This window comes from Panicum virgatum, chromosome 8K, assembly GCF_016808335.1.
Source record: "Panicum virgatum strain AP13 chromosome 8K, P.virgatum_v5, whole genome shotgun sequence".
NCBI lineage: Eukaryota > Viridiplantae > Streptophyta > Magnoliopsida > Poales > Poaceae > Panicum > Panicum virgatum.
The window spans coordinates 21,047,754-21,061,398 of record NC_053143.1 but is presented as its reverse complement, the minus strand read 5'-3'; the positions used below and the strand labels follow the sequence as shown (position 1 = coordinate 21,061,398).

At 44.0% G+C, this 13,645-nt stretch overlaps 2 protein-coding genes across 3 annotated transcripts; one reads left to right on the top strand and one right to left on the bottom strand.

Moving 5' to 3' along the window:
• Window positions 1–2,515: 2,515 nt before the first annotated feature.
• On the top strand, window positions 2,516–3,197 carry LOC120644184. The gene has a single exon (XM_039920751.1). The coding sequence runs from the start codon at window positions 2,791–2,793 to the stop codon at window positions 3,028–3,030; it is 240 nt and encodes a 79-aa protein (XP_039776685.1). The 5' UTR covers window positions 2,516–2,790; the 3' UTR covers window positions 3,031–3,197.
• Window positions 3,198–5,725: 2,528 nt separating this feature from the next.
• LOC120644182 (alcohol dehydrogenase 1-like) lies at window positions 5,726–9,057 on the bottom strand. 2 transcript variants are annotated; one of them, XM_039920748.1, is made up of 10 exons: window positions 8,709–9,057; window positions 8,107–8,243; window positions 7,958–8,004; window positions 7,151–7,476; window positions 6,986–7,068; window positions 6,809–6,884; window positions 6,663–6,724; window positions 6,484–6,579; window positions 6,238–6,399; window positions 5,726–6,099 (listed from the first exon to the last, which is right to left on the bottom strand). In XM_039920748.1, exons 1-10 carry the CDS (start codon window positions 8,740–8,742, stop codon window positions 5,983–5,985), a joined length of 1,140 nt encoding a protein of 379 aa, XP_039776682.1. In that variant the 5' UTR covers window positions 8,743–9,057; the 3' UTR covers window positions 5,726–5,982. The 2 variants fall into 2 exon arrangements, with proteins under 2 accessions (XP_039776682.1, XP_039776681.1); XM_039920747.1 differs by having other exon boundaries at window positions 6,663–6,884; window positions 8,709–9,048.
• Window positions 9,058–13,645: the final 4,588 nt, after the last annotated feature.

The following is a 13,645-nucleotide window of genomic DNA, read 5'->3' as shown; positions in this document are numbered from 1 at the left end:
TTGTTCGCCACCTGCATCAAGAGATCTTCTGGGAGTACTTGAAGAAGATGCGGCCTCGCCTTCCTGCACTTCTTCGTGTCAACGGCCGTACCGGTCGCCGGCTCCACCGCCTCCCAGACCTCTTGATCTTCCATAATCGCCTGCACCCTGATCACCCAACTGGTGTAGTTCGTCGCCGTCAACTGCGGGTAGACGAACGGCCCGCCACCGCTCGCCCGCGATGCCTCGCCTTGAGTGACGATCGACATCGGATTGAACTGAGGGTACTTGAGCATGCAATTTGCGACCTAGCTCTGATACCAGATGTTGGTAACTAGTCTGGATCAGCACAATCGCATACACTTTGATATGGTGGAAGAACAGAGCACAAGAACGAGAGAAGTTGTTTCGGAGGACAGAGCTATTTTCTCTGATTGATTGAAGTGTCTCGAAAAAAAACTAAGTTACAACTGAATGCTATTTATACTAGCAGCTAAAACGGAATCATGGACTCACAATCCACAAAAGAAGGAAACAAACTCATGCACACCGCATGTTATTTTTACCCACACACTCACGCACGCTCGGCGCGCTCGCCGCATCCACTTCCTGCATGAGCTCCTGAAGACGCGCTCCTGCTGACTCCATGTGCCGATATCCAGGCCAACGGGTCACAACTGGATTAGTTCCAACAATATCATCATCAAGTGCTTATTATTGTGTAGTGGTGCCAAGTGTAGTACTGGCCAGTATGCACCACTGCTATGAGTTTCTTTTCCTTATTCTCTGGATCGACTCTGATAGATGAACAGAACACAAGGGAGCTGGAACACTGAGTTACAGTGAGCTATAAACAAACAGTATTTGCTTACAAATCTCATATAATAAGGTGCCGTAGCGTCAAGAAACGAATCAATCACAATCTATCTGTGCCTAGTGTCTCTATAATCCTGTCAACCTTATAAAATCAATGCAACAAAACCTTATATTTCGTACAAAAAAATCAGTAAAAGGATCAGAAAGCTCTAGCAGAAGCTCCTTCCTAGCAAGACTAAAAAGCCGGCCGAAATTACAGCAGCCCAGGGCGAGAATGGAAGGGGAAGTGATGCACTACAATGGGAGCTCCCTTCTTCTTCTTCCCCTCCAACTTCGCAACACCCCCGACCTCGTCTACCATCTGCTTGTGCTCACCAGCAGTTCGCTCACCAGCAGTTCGAGATTGCCCCGCCGCCGCTCCCTGATCGTTGCCTACATGCTGCTTCACCGTCGACGTCGTTGGTTCTCCATCGCCGGCTTCTGGAGGTGGTGTGGCCTTCTTAGTTCCTGCTGCTGGAGGAGCACCGAAAAGAAGGCGTCCTAGTCCGAGGGGCGCCATCTCGCCGTTGGAGTTGGTATGTTTCTTGTGTGAAGTGTTGCTGATCCTTGGTGATCTAGGGTAGTTTTTATAGTGGAGTTCGTTGCTGGCATTTCTTCTTGTTGACGCGTGGAGTTGATGATCGAGCTGAGGGAGACCCGCCATACACGCATAACGGCACACGTGCATGCTTCCAGGTGGAATCCTACTGTTGACTTGCTGCTGCTGTGTGCTGTGGTGTCAGACTATAACCCAGTCAACAAACTGGTGCGAGGGCAGAAAGGTCAGCACTCGGCATAGTAAGGAACACATTGCATGCAAGTGACGAGGAACTTTCTTTGGAGAAAGACTGAAAGAGCGCACAATTAATGACCGCGTAGAGATACAATGCAACATTTGCTATCCATTGCCTGACGAAGTATCTGCGGTGGCGCTCAAATTTCCATAGAATTCTACTGCCGGCTCCGCACACTGTACCCATGCATCCTCAGCACTCACAAGTCATCATATTCCGGGGCGCCGCCGCACCCGAAATAGTTAGAAAATTTATGTAGTCCTAGAAGATTATCATTGTTTTATACTCCCTCCATTTCAAATTGTAAATCATTCCATTTTTTTTGGAGAATTAAACTAATTTTATGGTTGACCAAAATTGTAGAAAAATTACAACAATTTATAGCAGCGAATAGATGTACTATGAAATTATATTTACTGAAGAATCTAATGATACTTATTTGGTATCATAAATGCTAGTAATTTATTGTATAAACTTAGTCAAATTTGAAATGTTTTGACTTTTCAACTTTAATGACTTACAATTTATAACGGAGGAATTTTTTTTGTATAAATATGTTATGACACAAATCTGGGATGAAATAAATAGCGTGTGACTATACTTGCCGATAATAAATTAATTACAGTAAACAAAATTAAATCAAATATTTATGTGGCAGGTTAACGAAGCCACACCGCAATACTGCATCAGTTGTCGCTTTCATCTGCAGCGTCGTTCTCGTCTCTTCTCTGGCTCACAAGAAAGTTCCTCCTCATGTCACATGTCGATTTGTTTTGACTGGACCAACAACGACCACACATGCCCAAGTGATCAGTGCACCTTGGCAGCCAAGGCAGCGTCGCGTCAACACGGGCAATAATACAAGTCCACAGATCCTTCTCTTCAGTTCACCCGTCCTTTTTTGGACGAAGCTTCAAGCTAAGCACCTTGCCTAGCCCAGCAACAAAATCACCCCACGCAGTTCAAGAACCCAACCTCTATAAATACCTCCGATCTACCACCCAGAGAGCCACAAACAAGAACAAGATACTCGTAGCAAAGAGCAAGTAGTAGACCAGAGTTCAAACACAATCAGGAGCCTGTCCAGCTTGCTGATCGATCGAGGAAACTAAAAGGCTGTACTGTATTGGTGTAGAAAGGAACGAAGGTTCGGCAGTCGGCCATGGTGCTGGGTCTGGGAGGGTGCTGCGGGGGCGTCGCCGTCGCTGCCGCTGCGGTGTCGCCAGCGGCGAAGCAGTCAGGGGAAGGGGCACCAGAAGCAAAACAGCAGCCAGAGGTTGGCGATGAGAAGATGGAGAAGACGGCCGGGAGGGAGGAGATGAAGAAGAAGAGGGATCACCAGAAGGATCCCCCGATCGTCGTGCATCAATTCCCCTTCCATTCCCGCCCCGGGTTGCTCTGATTGGTTGGTTCTCCTGTATGTTGGGTCTCTTTTCTGTTTTCTTTTGACCAGACCTGCTACTTTTGGTCATCTACATCACAATGTAATTATTTGGTTCTTTGGTCTCGTGTGTCAGTTGTGACCGTCAAAAACTCAATATACATATACACCAAGCTCAACCTTCCAAAGTCCCTATTTACCATGGATACTAATTCACGTCTGGTCAAAATGGCCATTGATGCGTTCCTTAACAATCTCTTTTACTCCGTACATAACTATCAATGCATGGATTCACAAAAATCTTATACAGCGCTCGTTCGCAGTAATTGTCTCCTCTTAACAGGCTGGTTCTCTTTTTCCCTACATTTCTCCGTGTTCCCATTCCTTCTCAACATCACTGGTACTTGATTTTCCTTTGTGTATCTATATTAGAAAAGCTAGTCTAAAATTCTAAATAATGTGTAGAAAAGTTCCATCCTTTGAAATAAATGTATCCGTAAAAAAACATACCTAGTCCAAATGCACAAAATATTTGTTCAAAGTTGTTAATGTGTGAAGTTTTGGATCTAGGATTGTAAAATTTGAAAGTTATAAAGTTTGCAAAGTTTAGAATTACAAAGCTTGAAGCTAGGTCTTTGAAGTTTATAATGTGCTAGTACAAGTTTCTAGGCGTGTAAAGTTTGAAATTACAATATTTTGGATCTTTGAAACACCTTGTTTGAGACATGCTAGTAAGAAGTTCTTGAATTTTGTAGTGCAAATTCAGGGCTTATTTTTAAATGTTTTTTATAAAAAAACTTTCAAATTATATATTCGAAACTTCTAAGAATCCAACTTTCAAACTCACTTGTCAAATTTTTAGCTCTGAAAACTTTCGGATCATATATTAAAACTTTGTACATATCAAACTTTCATATAACATTCAAAAATCTTTATAATTGGAAGTAAAATCTTTTAAACTGCATTTCCAAAACTTTATACATCTCCATATTTCAAAGTTACATGTCAATAAAATTGCATTCCGAAATAATTTTTTAAGTGTGAAGATTTTCAATATGGGAATTTGAAAGCTAGATGTGTACAAAGTTTTTCTATTTCTAGGTAAATATGTTTGATATGTAAATCGAAAGATAGAGAAATATGTAGCTCTTTTTATTTTCAAGTATATAGATTTTTATTTTAGAAAATTTTGAATATCATGATATTTAGTTGCCTTTTTAGCTGTGCTTACTAGCTTGCCAGTTTTCATGTGTTCTGTACTAAGAGTTTAATGTGTAAACTAAAAGTTTGATATGTATGCTACTATCGAATACATGATTTTGGAAGTTGTTTATTTCTGATTACAAAGATCTTTCACATGTTATTTTAAAGCTAGATACAAGTAGTGAATTGTTTCTACTAAATTTAAAAATTGTTGAAACTTTTCAGACTAATGAATGTATGAGATTTTGGATATATGAGTCAATAGCTTTTTAGATTCGAATTAAGTCTGATGCATGTATCTTGAAAGTTAGAAATAACTAACTTTTTAATAGCATAGTTTGAAGTATTCTGATTTATGAATAGAAAGCATTGCAGCAACGCATATTCCGCCAGGAGTGGTAGCAGCGAACGATGGTCCACTAATAACTCCGATGCATTCGACTTCGGCAGCTCGTGCACGGCACGTGCGACACAGTACCTTAGGATTGAAAATGGCAAAATAGCCAAAATTGTCCATGAACTATTAGGCTCGGTTCAATTTAGTCCCTGAACTATGAAAACGTCCAACTTAGTCCATGAACTATTCTAATTGGTCCAACTTCATTCTTCAATGTGACGTGGCGCGACGTAAGCTACTCTAGTCACCGCTCAGTTAACTTGGGGTGTGAAATACTTTTTTTTCCTCCATGCATAGAGCAGATTTATCAAACACAAGTAGCTTTCAGCCCGCATCGAGCCGTTGCCTCCCCTGCCATTGATAACCTGCGCTACCTAGGAGGGGCAACTACCTGGCTGGGGAGGGAGCGGTTGGCTCGATGTGGGCTGGAAGTTGCTGGTGCAAAATCTGCTCTATGGATGGAGGGTAAAACGGATATTCCACACTCCAAGCTGACTGAGCGGTGACTGGAGTAGCCCACGTTGTGTGCCATATCGGATTCAAGGATGAAATTGAGTCAGGATAGTCCATGACTAAATTGGACATTTTCATAGTTCAAAGATCAAATTAAACCGAGCCTCTAGTTCAGAGATGACTTTGGCTGTTTTGCCATTGAAAATAGATACAGCAGATCTTATACAACAGTGTGGGCAACTGGGATTCCAATTCATCTCACCAGTATTTCAGCTGAAAGAGCTGCCTCCCCTCCTCCACTGATCGACCAAGAATTGGAAACTGCAGTCTGGCAGAAAACTGAATCGCATATCTGAACAGAACAGCCCCAGAACAGATCTTTAGGCACAAGCCATTGTGCGGAAGCAAGTTAAAGGGAGGCGTCAGTAAGTGATGAGCAACAGCCACATACAAACAACGGCGAGATATCATGTCCAAAGTCTGCATTGTAAAGAAACAGTGTCACGTTAAACCACTGGAAAAAGTTCAGATGAAATTCAACAGATCCACAGACAAGCAGCAGCAACCACAACCAGAGCAGCACAAATGACCAACCAAAGCATCGCATCATCACAAATGACCAACCAAAGCATCGCAGCATCACAAACGAACGGCAGCAGGCCAGTCCACTGAAACTCATAGTGATACCATACCATATATTAAGCCGAAGACAGTTGGAAAGACTCATGCGGATAGATAATTACAGACGCTGGAAGCTACACCCTACTGATTGACAGGGCCAAACTGGACGTGACACAGAAGCATGGCTCGCGACCACCGTGCATCCTGCCTCCCCCATCGACAGGGCAGGCTCACCAAGCACTGCTACCTTTATTAACACATCCCGATTCAGACAAACCCACCCACCAGGCCGACAGAATCTAGTTCTCCATGCGGATGATGCAGCGGATGCCCTCCCCCTTAGCCATCAGGTCAAAGGCCTTGTTGATCTCCGCGAACGGGACGCTGTGCGTGATGAATTTCTCCACCTCCAGCTCCTGTGCGCAAACAAAGCGGAGTCGTAAGATGAGCAAGCCACGTTTTGGGTGGGGTGGGGGGCTAACCGCTAACAGTTTTAGCAAGGGGTCAACTAGCAAAGTAGCAAGGCTACTGAAGAAATAGCTCTTGGCATTTACCTTCTTCATGTACAGCTCAACCACATTGGGCAGGTCAGTGCGTGGCTTGTAGTTGCCGAAGAAGGTTCCCTTCAGGGTCCTCTCGTTTAGGAAGTTCATTGGGTGAGTCTTGAATTCAGCATCCTTGTGTGGCACACCGACCAGCACAGCCACTCCCCAACCCTGTATTAAGAGCAGAGTTGTTAGAACTTCTGTCTGAATAAAGGATGGAATTCGCTCAATAGAATGTGTAAACAGTGTACGTACATCATGAACACACTCAAAAGCTTGGATCATAGCGTTGATGTTGCCAGTGCATTCCACGCTGCGGTCAACACCTCCATTGGTCATCTCAGCAAGTACCTAAACCATAAGGAAACTGGATGTTATGGCCAAGTTCTGCGTATATTGAGCAACTTCTGGTTGTCTCAGGTAAAGAAACAAACCTGCTGCACTGGCTTGTTGTGGTCTTTTGGGTTCACAAATTCAGTGCAACCAAACTTCCTAGCTGAAAAATGGAGACAGAGATGAGTCATTCGGCGTACCAAAACAAGAAAATAAAATGACATACTCTGATCAAAGGGATTCTGACCTTCTTCGAATCTGCTGGGGTTCAGATCAACACCAATGATCCTCGACGCTCCAGCAATCCTTGCACCTTCTGCAGCCTAATAATGCAGATAAGCAGGGTATTAGATGCAAACCCAACACACGTTCTCATTGCAATTGAAATAGTAGCATATAATGAGCGAATAATTTCAACACTTACAGCAAGACCAACAGCTCCTAGACCGAAAATAGCAACTGTTGAGCCCTTTGGCGGTTTTGCAACATTAATTGTTGCACCAAGACCTGAACAGGGGAATGACATAAGTCAGAATCTAAAGAGAAATATATTATAGCATGCATACCAAAATGTACTGAATGAACTTACCAGTAGAAATACCGCAGCTAAGAATACAAACTTTATCAAGGGGAGCCTCAGGGTTGATCTTTGCAACACAACCAACATGCATGACAGTGTACTCGCTGAAGGTGGAAGTCCCAACAAAGTGGTAGATAGGCTTCCCATTGATTGAAAACCGCGACTTGCCATCACCAATCATCACACCCCTGTCAGTGTTGATCCTGAGCAGATCACACATGTTGCTCTCTGCCGACTTGCAGTGGGGACACTCCTTGCACTCCCCAGTGAACACAGGAAGGACATGGTCACCAGGGGCCACGTCAGTCACACCCTCTCCAACACTCTCTATGATACTGTAAAAAATCAAGAAATTTTAATCTGGATAGAATAAACCAAATTTGACTGGAATCAGATCTAACATGATTCTACAGAAGTATACTTCAAGGAAAACTTCATGAAATTAGGCAACCAAAGGAATACACAGCCACTAGATGTACATGTCATTGTCTCAACTGAAAAATACTGAATCAGTCAAGAAAGTTGCTGATGAAATGATCATAACTATCAAAGTCTAATGCCAGGAGCCCAAAAACATCTGACATCCACACAGATAATATTCAATCATACTGATACCGTTTCAAACAAGGTAAACTATTTCTTATGGCTCTTCCACATGTTCACCAGAATCCAGGCTACACAAATAAATTGCTTTGCATCTAGTAAGCTAAATAAACAAAGACCACCAACGATAACCATGAATCCAACAGCAATAACAAAAAAATCATCCCAGCAATATATATATAATAATAAATTGGATCGGGGAAGAGAACATACCCTCCAGCCTCATGACCGAAGATCCGAGGGAACACGGGAGTCTGCCCCTAAGACAGGCAAGCCGCCAACAAGAAGGCGCAAGTCAACCGCGAGTATTGATGCATCATATCTAGTGACAGAGCTACGGGAGGTGATGGGTGAGTAGATACCTTGGCCTCCCAGAAGTAGACGTCTGTGTGGCAGAGCGAGGTGTAGAGGATCTTGACGCGCACCTCCATGGCCTGCGGCGGCGCTACCTCCACCTCCTCGATCGACAGCGGCTTCCCGGCCTCCCATGCCACCGCGGCTGCAAGTGATTACCGGCAGGTTAGCACGCAGCCACCTCAATCGATTGACCCAACAAGAAGAAGAAAAAAAGTTCCTCCTTGCAAGTTGCTACTTGCAACATTCGTAGATCGTAAGGAAAAGGACTTCCTCCTTGGGGAAAAAACAAAAAAGATGATTTTTTTCTCATAATAAAGTGGAAGTGGAGGGCGGCCAGGGTACGTGACGAGCAGAGCAACAGTATCACGACGAACTACTTCACATCAGAGAAGATTTCTGGTAACATTTCTAACGGGATTGAAGGATAGAAAAGAAGTTGCCCGCCGCCACTGCTCATCCATCCTCCAATAACCAAAATCCCAGAACCTCCCCCAAAATGTTTCCGGCGGACCGTGGAGCATCCAACCTTCCCCCAAAAAAATTTCTCCCGAATCACAGAAAGAAACTAGAACAGATCGAGACACAGAGGGGGGGAGCAAGCACGGACCTTTGCACTTGATCACCTTCCCGGCGGTCTCCATTGTCTCGTTCCCCAGAAATCCCCGAGCGGAATACCAAACCAAGCAGCTCCAAGCGCGGCACCGATCAAATCAGGACACAAAAGCCCAATCGAAGCCGAAGCGAATCGAATCCGTGAGGAGCCGGAGAGGGATTGCCCCGCCTATATATAGCTCCGGCCCGGCGGCAAGCGTGGGGGAGGGGAAGGAGGAGGGGACGGAGGGTGCGGTTTCGCCACCTCCCCCGCGCGTCGTCCACCTTCGTGGGCAGCAAACCACGGACGGGCGCGGCGTGGCGGCCGAAACCGGGGCTCCGGCCTCCACCTGGAAAGTGGAAAGCGGCCGCGGTTTCCGCCCGTGGGGGCGGTGGTGGGGGAGGCCACCGCGCTATCCCGACCGTCGGATCCGCCGCGTGGGGCTCGATCTGCGTGGCGCAGAGGCTGTGTTTCGGGGATTTCTAGACGCCGCGCGGGGGCCTGTGGAAGCCGGCGGAAGAGCACAAGCGTCGCGCCGTGACGGCGACGCTTTCGCCTCTGGAACATGGTCCTTGGACCATTGGACCGTGACGCTACAAGAATCAAAGATCGGCGCATTGGACAGTATAAAAAGTCTGATTGATTTGCTACTCAAATTTTAGTATGCGGCAAGCCAAAATATAGGCAATAAAAACTTGCCATCATTTCGGTAAATTAAATTTGAGATGTTGGCAACTCTAGGTAGCTAACCAAGTGCTAGTCAAAAAAAAATAGCAATTTTGGCCTAACTAAAACGTTGACATGCCAAGAATTTGGCAGCCAACCAATTATGCTCAAAATTCGAGTCGGAGAAGCCTAGTAACACCGGTTGAACCTACAATATCAAAAATCGGACGGGTCGGTGCATTATACGGTATAAATTGATTTAAAATGAGAAATCCAATAACACCGGTTGAACTAACACCACTAAACTAAGACCTTTGATTTAAGAAGGGCGTTGATTTAACCGGCGCGACTAAAAGAGAGGAAGAGGGCGGCGTGGGCCTATCAGCTCGCTACGTAGGCGCCACCTCAGATAGGAGCCTCGTATCTCGACGCGACGGGTTATAGTGCCAAGATGTGTTACCTCAGCATCATGGGGCGTGAAGGCAACCCTCTGAGTCCAAAACCGCTATTTGTTTCTCTCAGGATCTAAATGTGATTTTTTTTAAAAAAGGTTAAAATGTAAAAAGTTGGGCAAAGTCATTAAGATCACATAGGCAATTGAATCGGTAAAAGTCCCACATTTTAAAGGTTGGTTGTCGCGCCTTTGATATGGCATACTCTTCCATAGCAAGAACTAGGTTTGCGAGTCATTCTAGAACTGCCAAAGATTTCCAAGTAGGATGATGTCGTCCACTTTTTGTGCTTGTGGTGCATTAGATTTGTGATTAGGCTCAATGCCATGAAAACGTGAGACCATTGTACGCCGATTTGATCTCACATTGAGCTTAGTTCCACATTGTTCACTATCTACTGTGTCGAGCTTGTTCCACTTAATTAGTATGTGCTTGTGCTTCAAATTGACATCATCACTAAGCCGACCGCCATAGAGGAGCTAGGTTAACATCTTACCGTGTGGATCACATATCGGTGGGATAGTCTCTTTTTGGTTTTGAAAGATCCAAAAATATTAGATCTTCAGCATGTATTAATAAGAAGCGAATTGTTGGCGGATACTCGACCTAACCCTGTTTTCAATAAGCATGTGTTGCATACCTGCACATGAGCCATGATCAGTGCCGGCAATGAGGCCACACAAAGGTGGTGAATTCATGATGATCGCCCATGGAAACCTGTAGTTCACAAGGGAGGGTGAAAACTAGAAAAGTAACAAGGATATTGAAGATGTAATTATTGTTCAGTTTATAAAAATCTATAATCTTTTGCAACGGGTCACGATCTAGTTTGAATATAGAGGTGTTGGTCAAATTTTTAAAGAATTTCTCTCATTAATTTCAGCGTTGACTCTACTCTCTTCATTGAAAGTGCATCTAGGCCCCTTATTGATTTTGGTGATTCTTGACAATGACAATTTGGAATATGATGCTTTGAAGAAGTTGTGTGCAGGAATAAAATGAAAGAATTAAGATGAAGATGAAAGGAAGGTCCCCAAATTCAAACTGTTTCATAGTGGAATCTATCGGAGATTTAATTCTATTTTTCAGTTTGAAATTGAGTATAGGTCCACCGTACTATCAAGGGGGACGCGTTTGATTAATCTAGGTTGTCAAAGTGCTTCATTTGAGATGACATTTAGTTATGAGAGACACTTTTTCACTCACAAATCACTTGTGCACTTAACTTTCTGCACTGGATCGGATGATCCGGCCATCCCAGCAGGTTTAGCACTGAGTGTGTCTGGATGATCCGGCCCTAGGCCGGATCATCTGCCCCTGGGCCGGATAATCCGGACCTGGGGCTTGTGAGTGCCTGATAGCCTCTGAGTGAGGCCGGATGATCTGGCATTTGTCCGGATGATCCGGCCCTGGGAGTTTTCGAGTGTGTTTTAGCCTATTCTGTTACTCACCCGGATGATTCGAAGTAACCCCGGATGATCCGAAACCACCAGAAAACACACATAACAGTCACTTGTGGGGGGTGGGAGTATATATCCCACTTCACCCCCTTCAATTACTCTTCTCTGCTTCCCACGACCAACCACATCTCCCTAGCATTCATTTCCCCTCTCTCCTCCATCCAATAGCTTGATTCTTGTAAGGATTCACCTAGAGATTGAGAGAGAGTGAGATTTGAGGTGTGAATCTAGAGCACCTTGTGAGTCTCCACTTGTTCATCTCAAGAAGTACTTGAAGCAACTTTTGATTCGTCGATTCGTGTTTGTTACTCTTGGAGTTTTGCTCCTAGACAGTTAGTGGTGCCGGTGAGCTCCCATTCCTTTGGGGTTTGAGCCCCAGAAGTTTGTATTTCTTCCTCTCTTTGTGAGAGCAATAGTAAGTGACTCAATACTTCTTGGTGGTTGATTGGGTGTGGAAAAGGATTATAGGGCAATCATGCTCTTTGTGAGCACCTCAACGGAGACGTAGCTCCTTTGTGGAGTGAACTTCGGGATAAATCTTGTGTCTCCTTTACTTATTGTTCTTCATATTGTTCTTGAGCTTGTTTTGACCCGATCTACTTGTTAGTAGCATATTTCTTGTGTAGAACTGGTTCACAGGCTTAGTTATTTCGTTTGTCAACTTTGTATTCAAAGGGAATCGTCAAGAGCTAAGTAGATTTCAAATCTAATACTAGTTTTTCACCTCCTGTCGGAAGATCCGACACTGTGTCGGATCATCCGGGCCTGGGAAGGCCGGATCTTCCGACACAGGGCCAGATCATCCGCCCCTGACGATTTTCTTCCAAATTTTTCTGAAAAAATTGTAATAAGGCCTATTCACCCCCCTCTAGGCCTAGTGTCGATCCTTTCAATTGGTATCAGAGCCTAATCTCTTGATTAAGGTTTAACCGCTAAGGAAAAAATATTATGGCTAGCACAATTGATGAAAGTGTTGTTTCTACCTCGGCCTATGAGGTCAATGATAGTGACTTTGAAGTTAGTGATGTCGAGGGTGACATGACTGAGGATGAAAGGGCAATCAAGCTAAAAGAGAAGATAAAGAAGAAGATAAATGAGAGAGTTGGAAAGAAATCTCTATTTCTTTTCAATGAGAAGATGAAATTGGAGAATGAGAAGAAGAATCAACAAGAATTTCACATCGTGTCTCATGCATATGAGACCTCAACTTCACAATTCTCTAATCCTTCCAATCTTCCTTTCTCTACCGTTCCAATGGGCAAACCTCCTCACTTTGATGAAACCGACTATGCCCGTTGGAGCGAAGACATGCAAGTGCATTTATATGAACTTAACCCACATCTTTGGACGGTTGTGTGTGTAGGTGTGCCTCAACTTGAAGAAGATGAAGTGGCTACACTGGAACATGAGTATGACTTGTTTCGCAATGCCCAAGCCGTGAGAGTCATTAGAAGCTCTCTTTGCACAATAGAATACAACAAAGTAAGAGGACTCATTAGTGCAAAGAAGATTTGGGACACTCTCCAAATGTCACATGAAGGCAATGACGAAGTCAAGGAGGGCAAGATGGATCTTCTCCAAGGGGATTTGGAAGCATTTGTCATGAAGAAAGATGAAACCGTTCAACAAATGCATGATAGACTCACTCTCCTTGTGATCGAAATCAAATCTCTTGGTAGCAAGAATTGAGATGATTTCAAAGTCACAAAGAAGTTGCTTAGAGCATATGCGCCCAAGAACCCTATATTGGCAACTTACATTAGAGGCAAAGAGTCATATAGAAAGATGAAGCCAGTCAACTTGTTGAATGAGTTTCAATTTCATGAGATGAATGCTTTAGATGTTGCCAAGTCTATTGGTCAAGAAGAAGTCAAAACTATTGCTCTCAAGGCCGAGCCAAGCAAAACGGTTGAAACAAGTGAGAAGCCATCAAAGCAAAAGAAAAAAGTTGAATCAAGTGATGGAGATAGCACCGATGAGGAAATTGCCATGATGGTGAGAAACTTCAAGAAGGTTATGAAGAAAAGAAACCTCAAGAACACACAAAGAAGATGCTACAAGTGTGGTAAAAAAGATCACTTCATTGCAGATTGTCCTCTCATTGACAACAATGAAAATGAAGACAACAAGTGAGCAAGGACAAAATCAAGAACAAGAGTTATGACAATGAGAAGAGGTACAAAGAGAAGAGCAAGGAGTACAAGAAGAAGAATGGTAATGCTCATATTGGTGAAGGATGGGAGTCTAGTGACGACTCCGACAATGAAGGCACAGCATCACTTGCCTTGCTCACTACTTCATTAACACCAATGCTCTTTAACAACCTCTTCGATAATGAAGATGAAAACCTTTTGTGCCTCATGGTCAAAGGGAA

Bases quoted from the DNA above. Each gene is read 5' to 3' on its own strand.
- LOC120644184 (XM_039920751.1), top strand. From the start codon at position 2,791: ATGGTGCTGGGTCTGGGAGGGTGCTGCGGGGGCGTCGCCGTCGCTGCC.
- LOC120644182 (XM_039920747.1), bottom strand. From the start codon at position 8,742: ATGGAGACCGCCGGGAAGGTGATCAAGTGCAAAG. The intron at 7,069-7,150 runs GTAAGTTCATTC...TCCCCTGTTCAG, and splicing joins TAGCTGCGGTATTTCTACTG to GTCTTGGTGCAACAATTAAT. The intron at 6,400-6,483 runs GTACGTACACTG...CTCTTAATACAG, and splicing joins CTTTTGAGTGTGTTCATGAT to GGTTGGGGAGTGGCTGTGCT.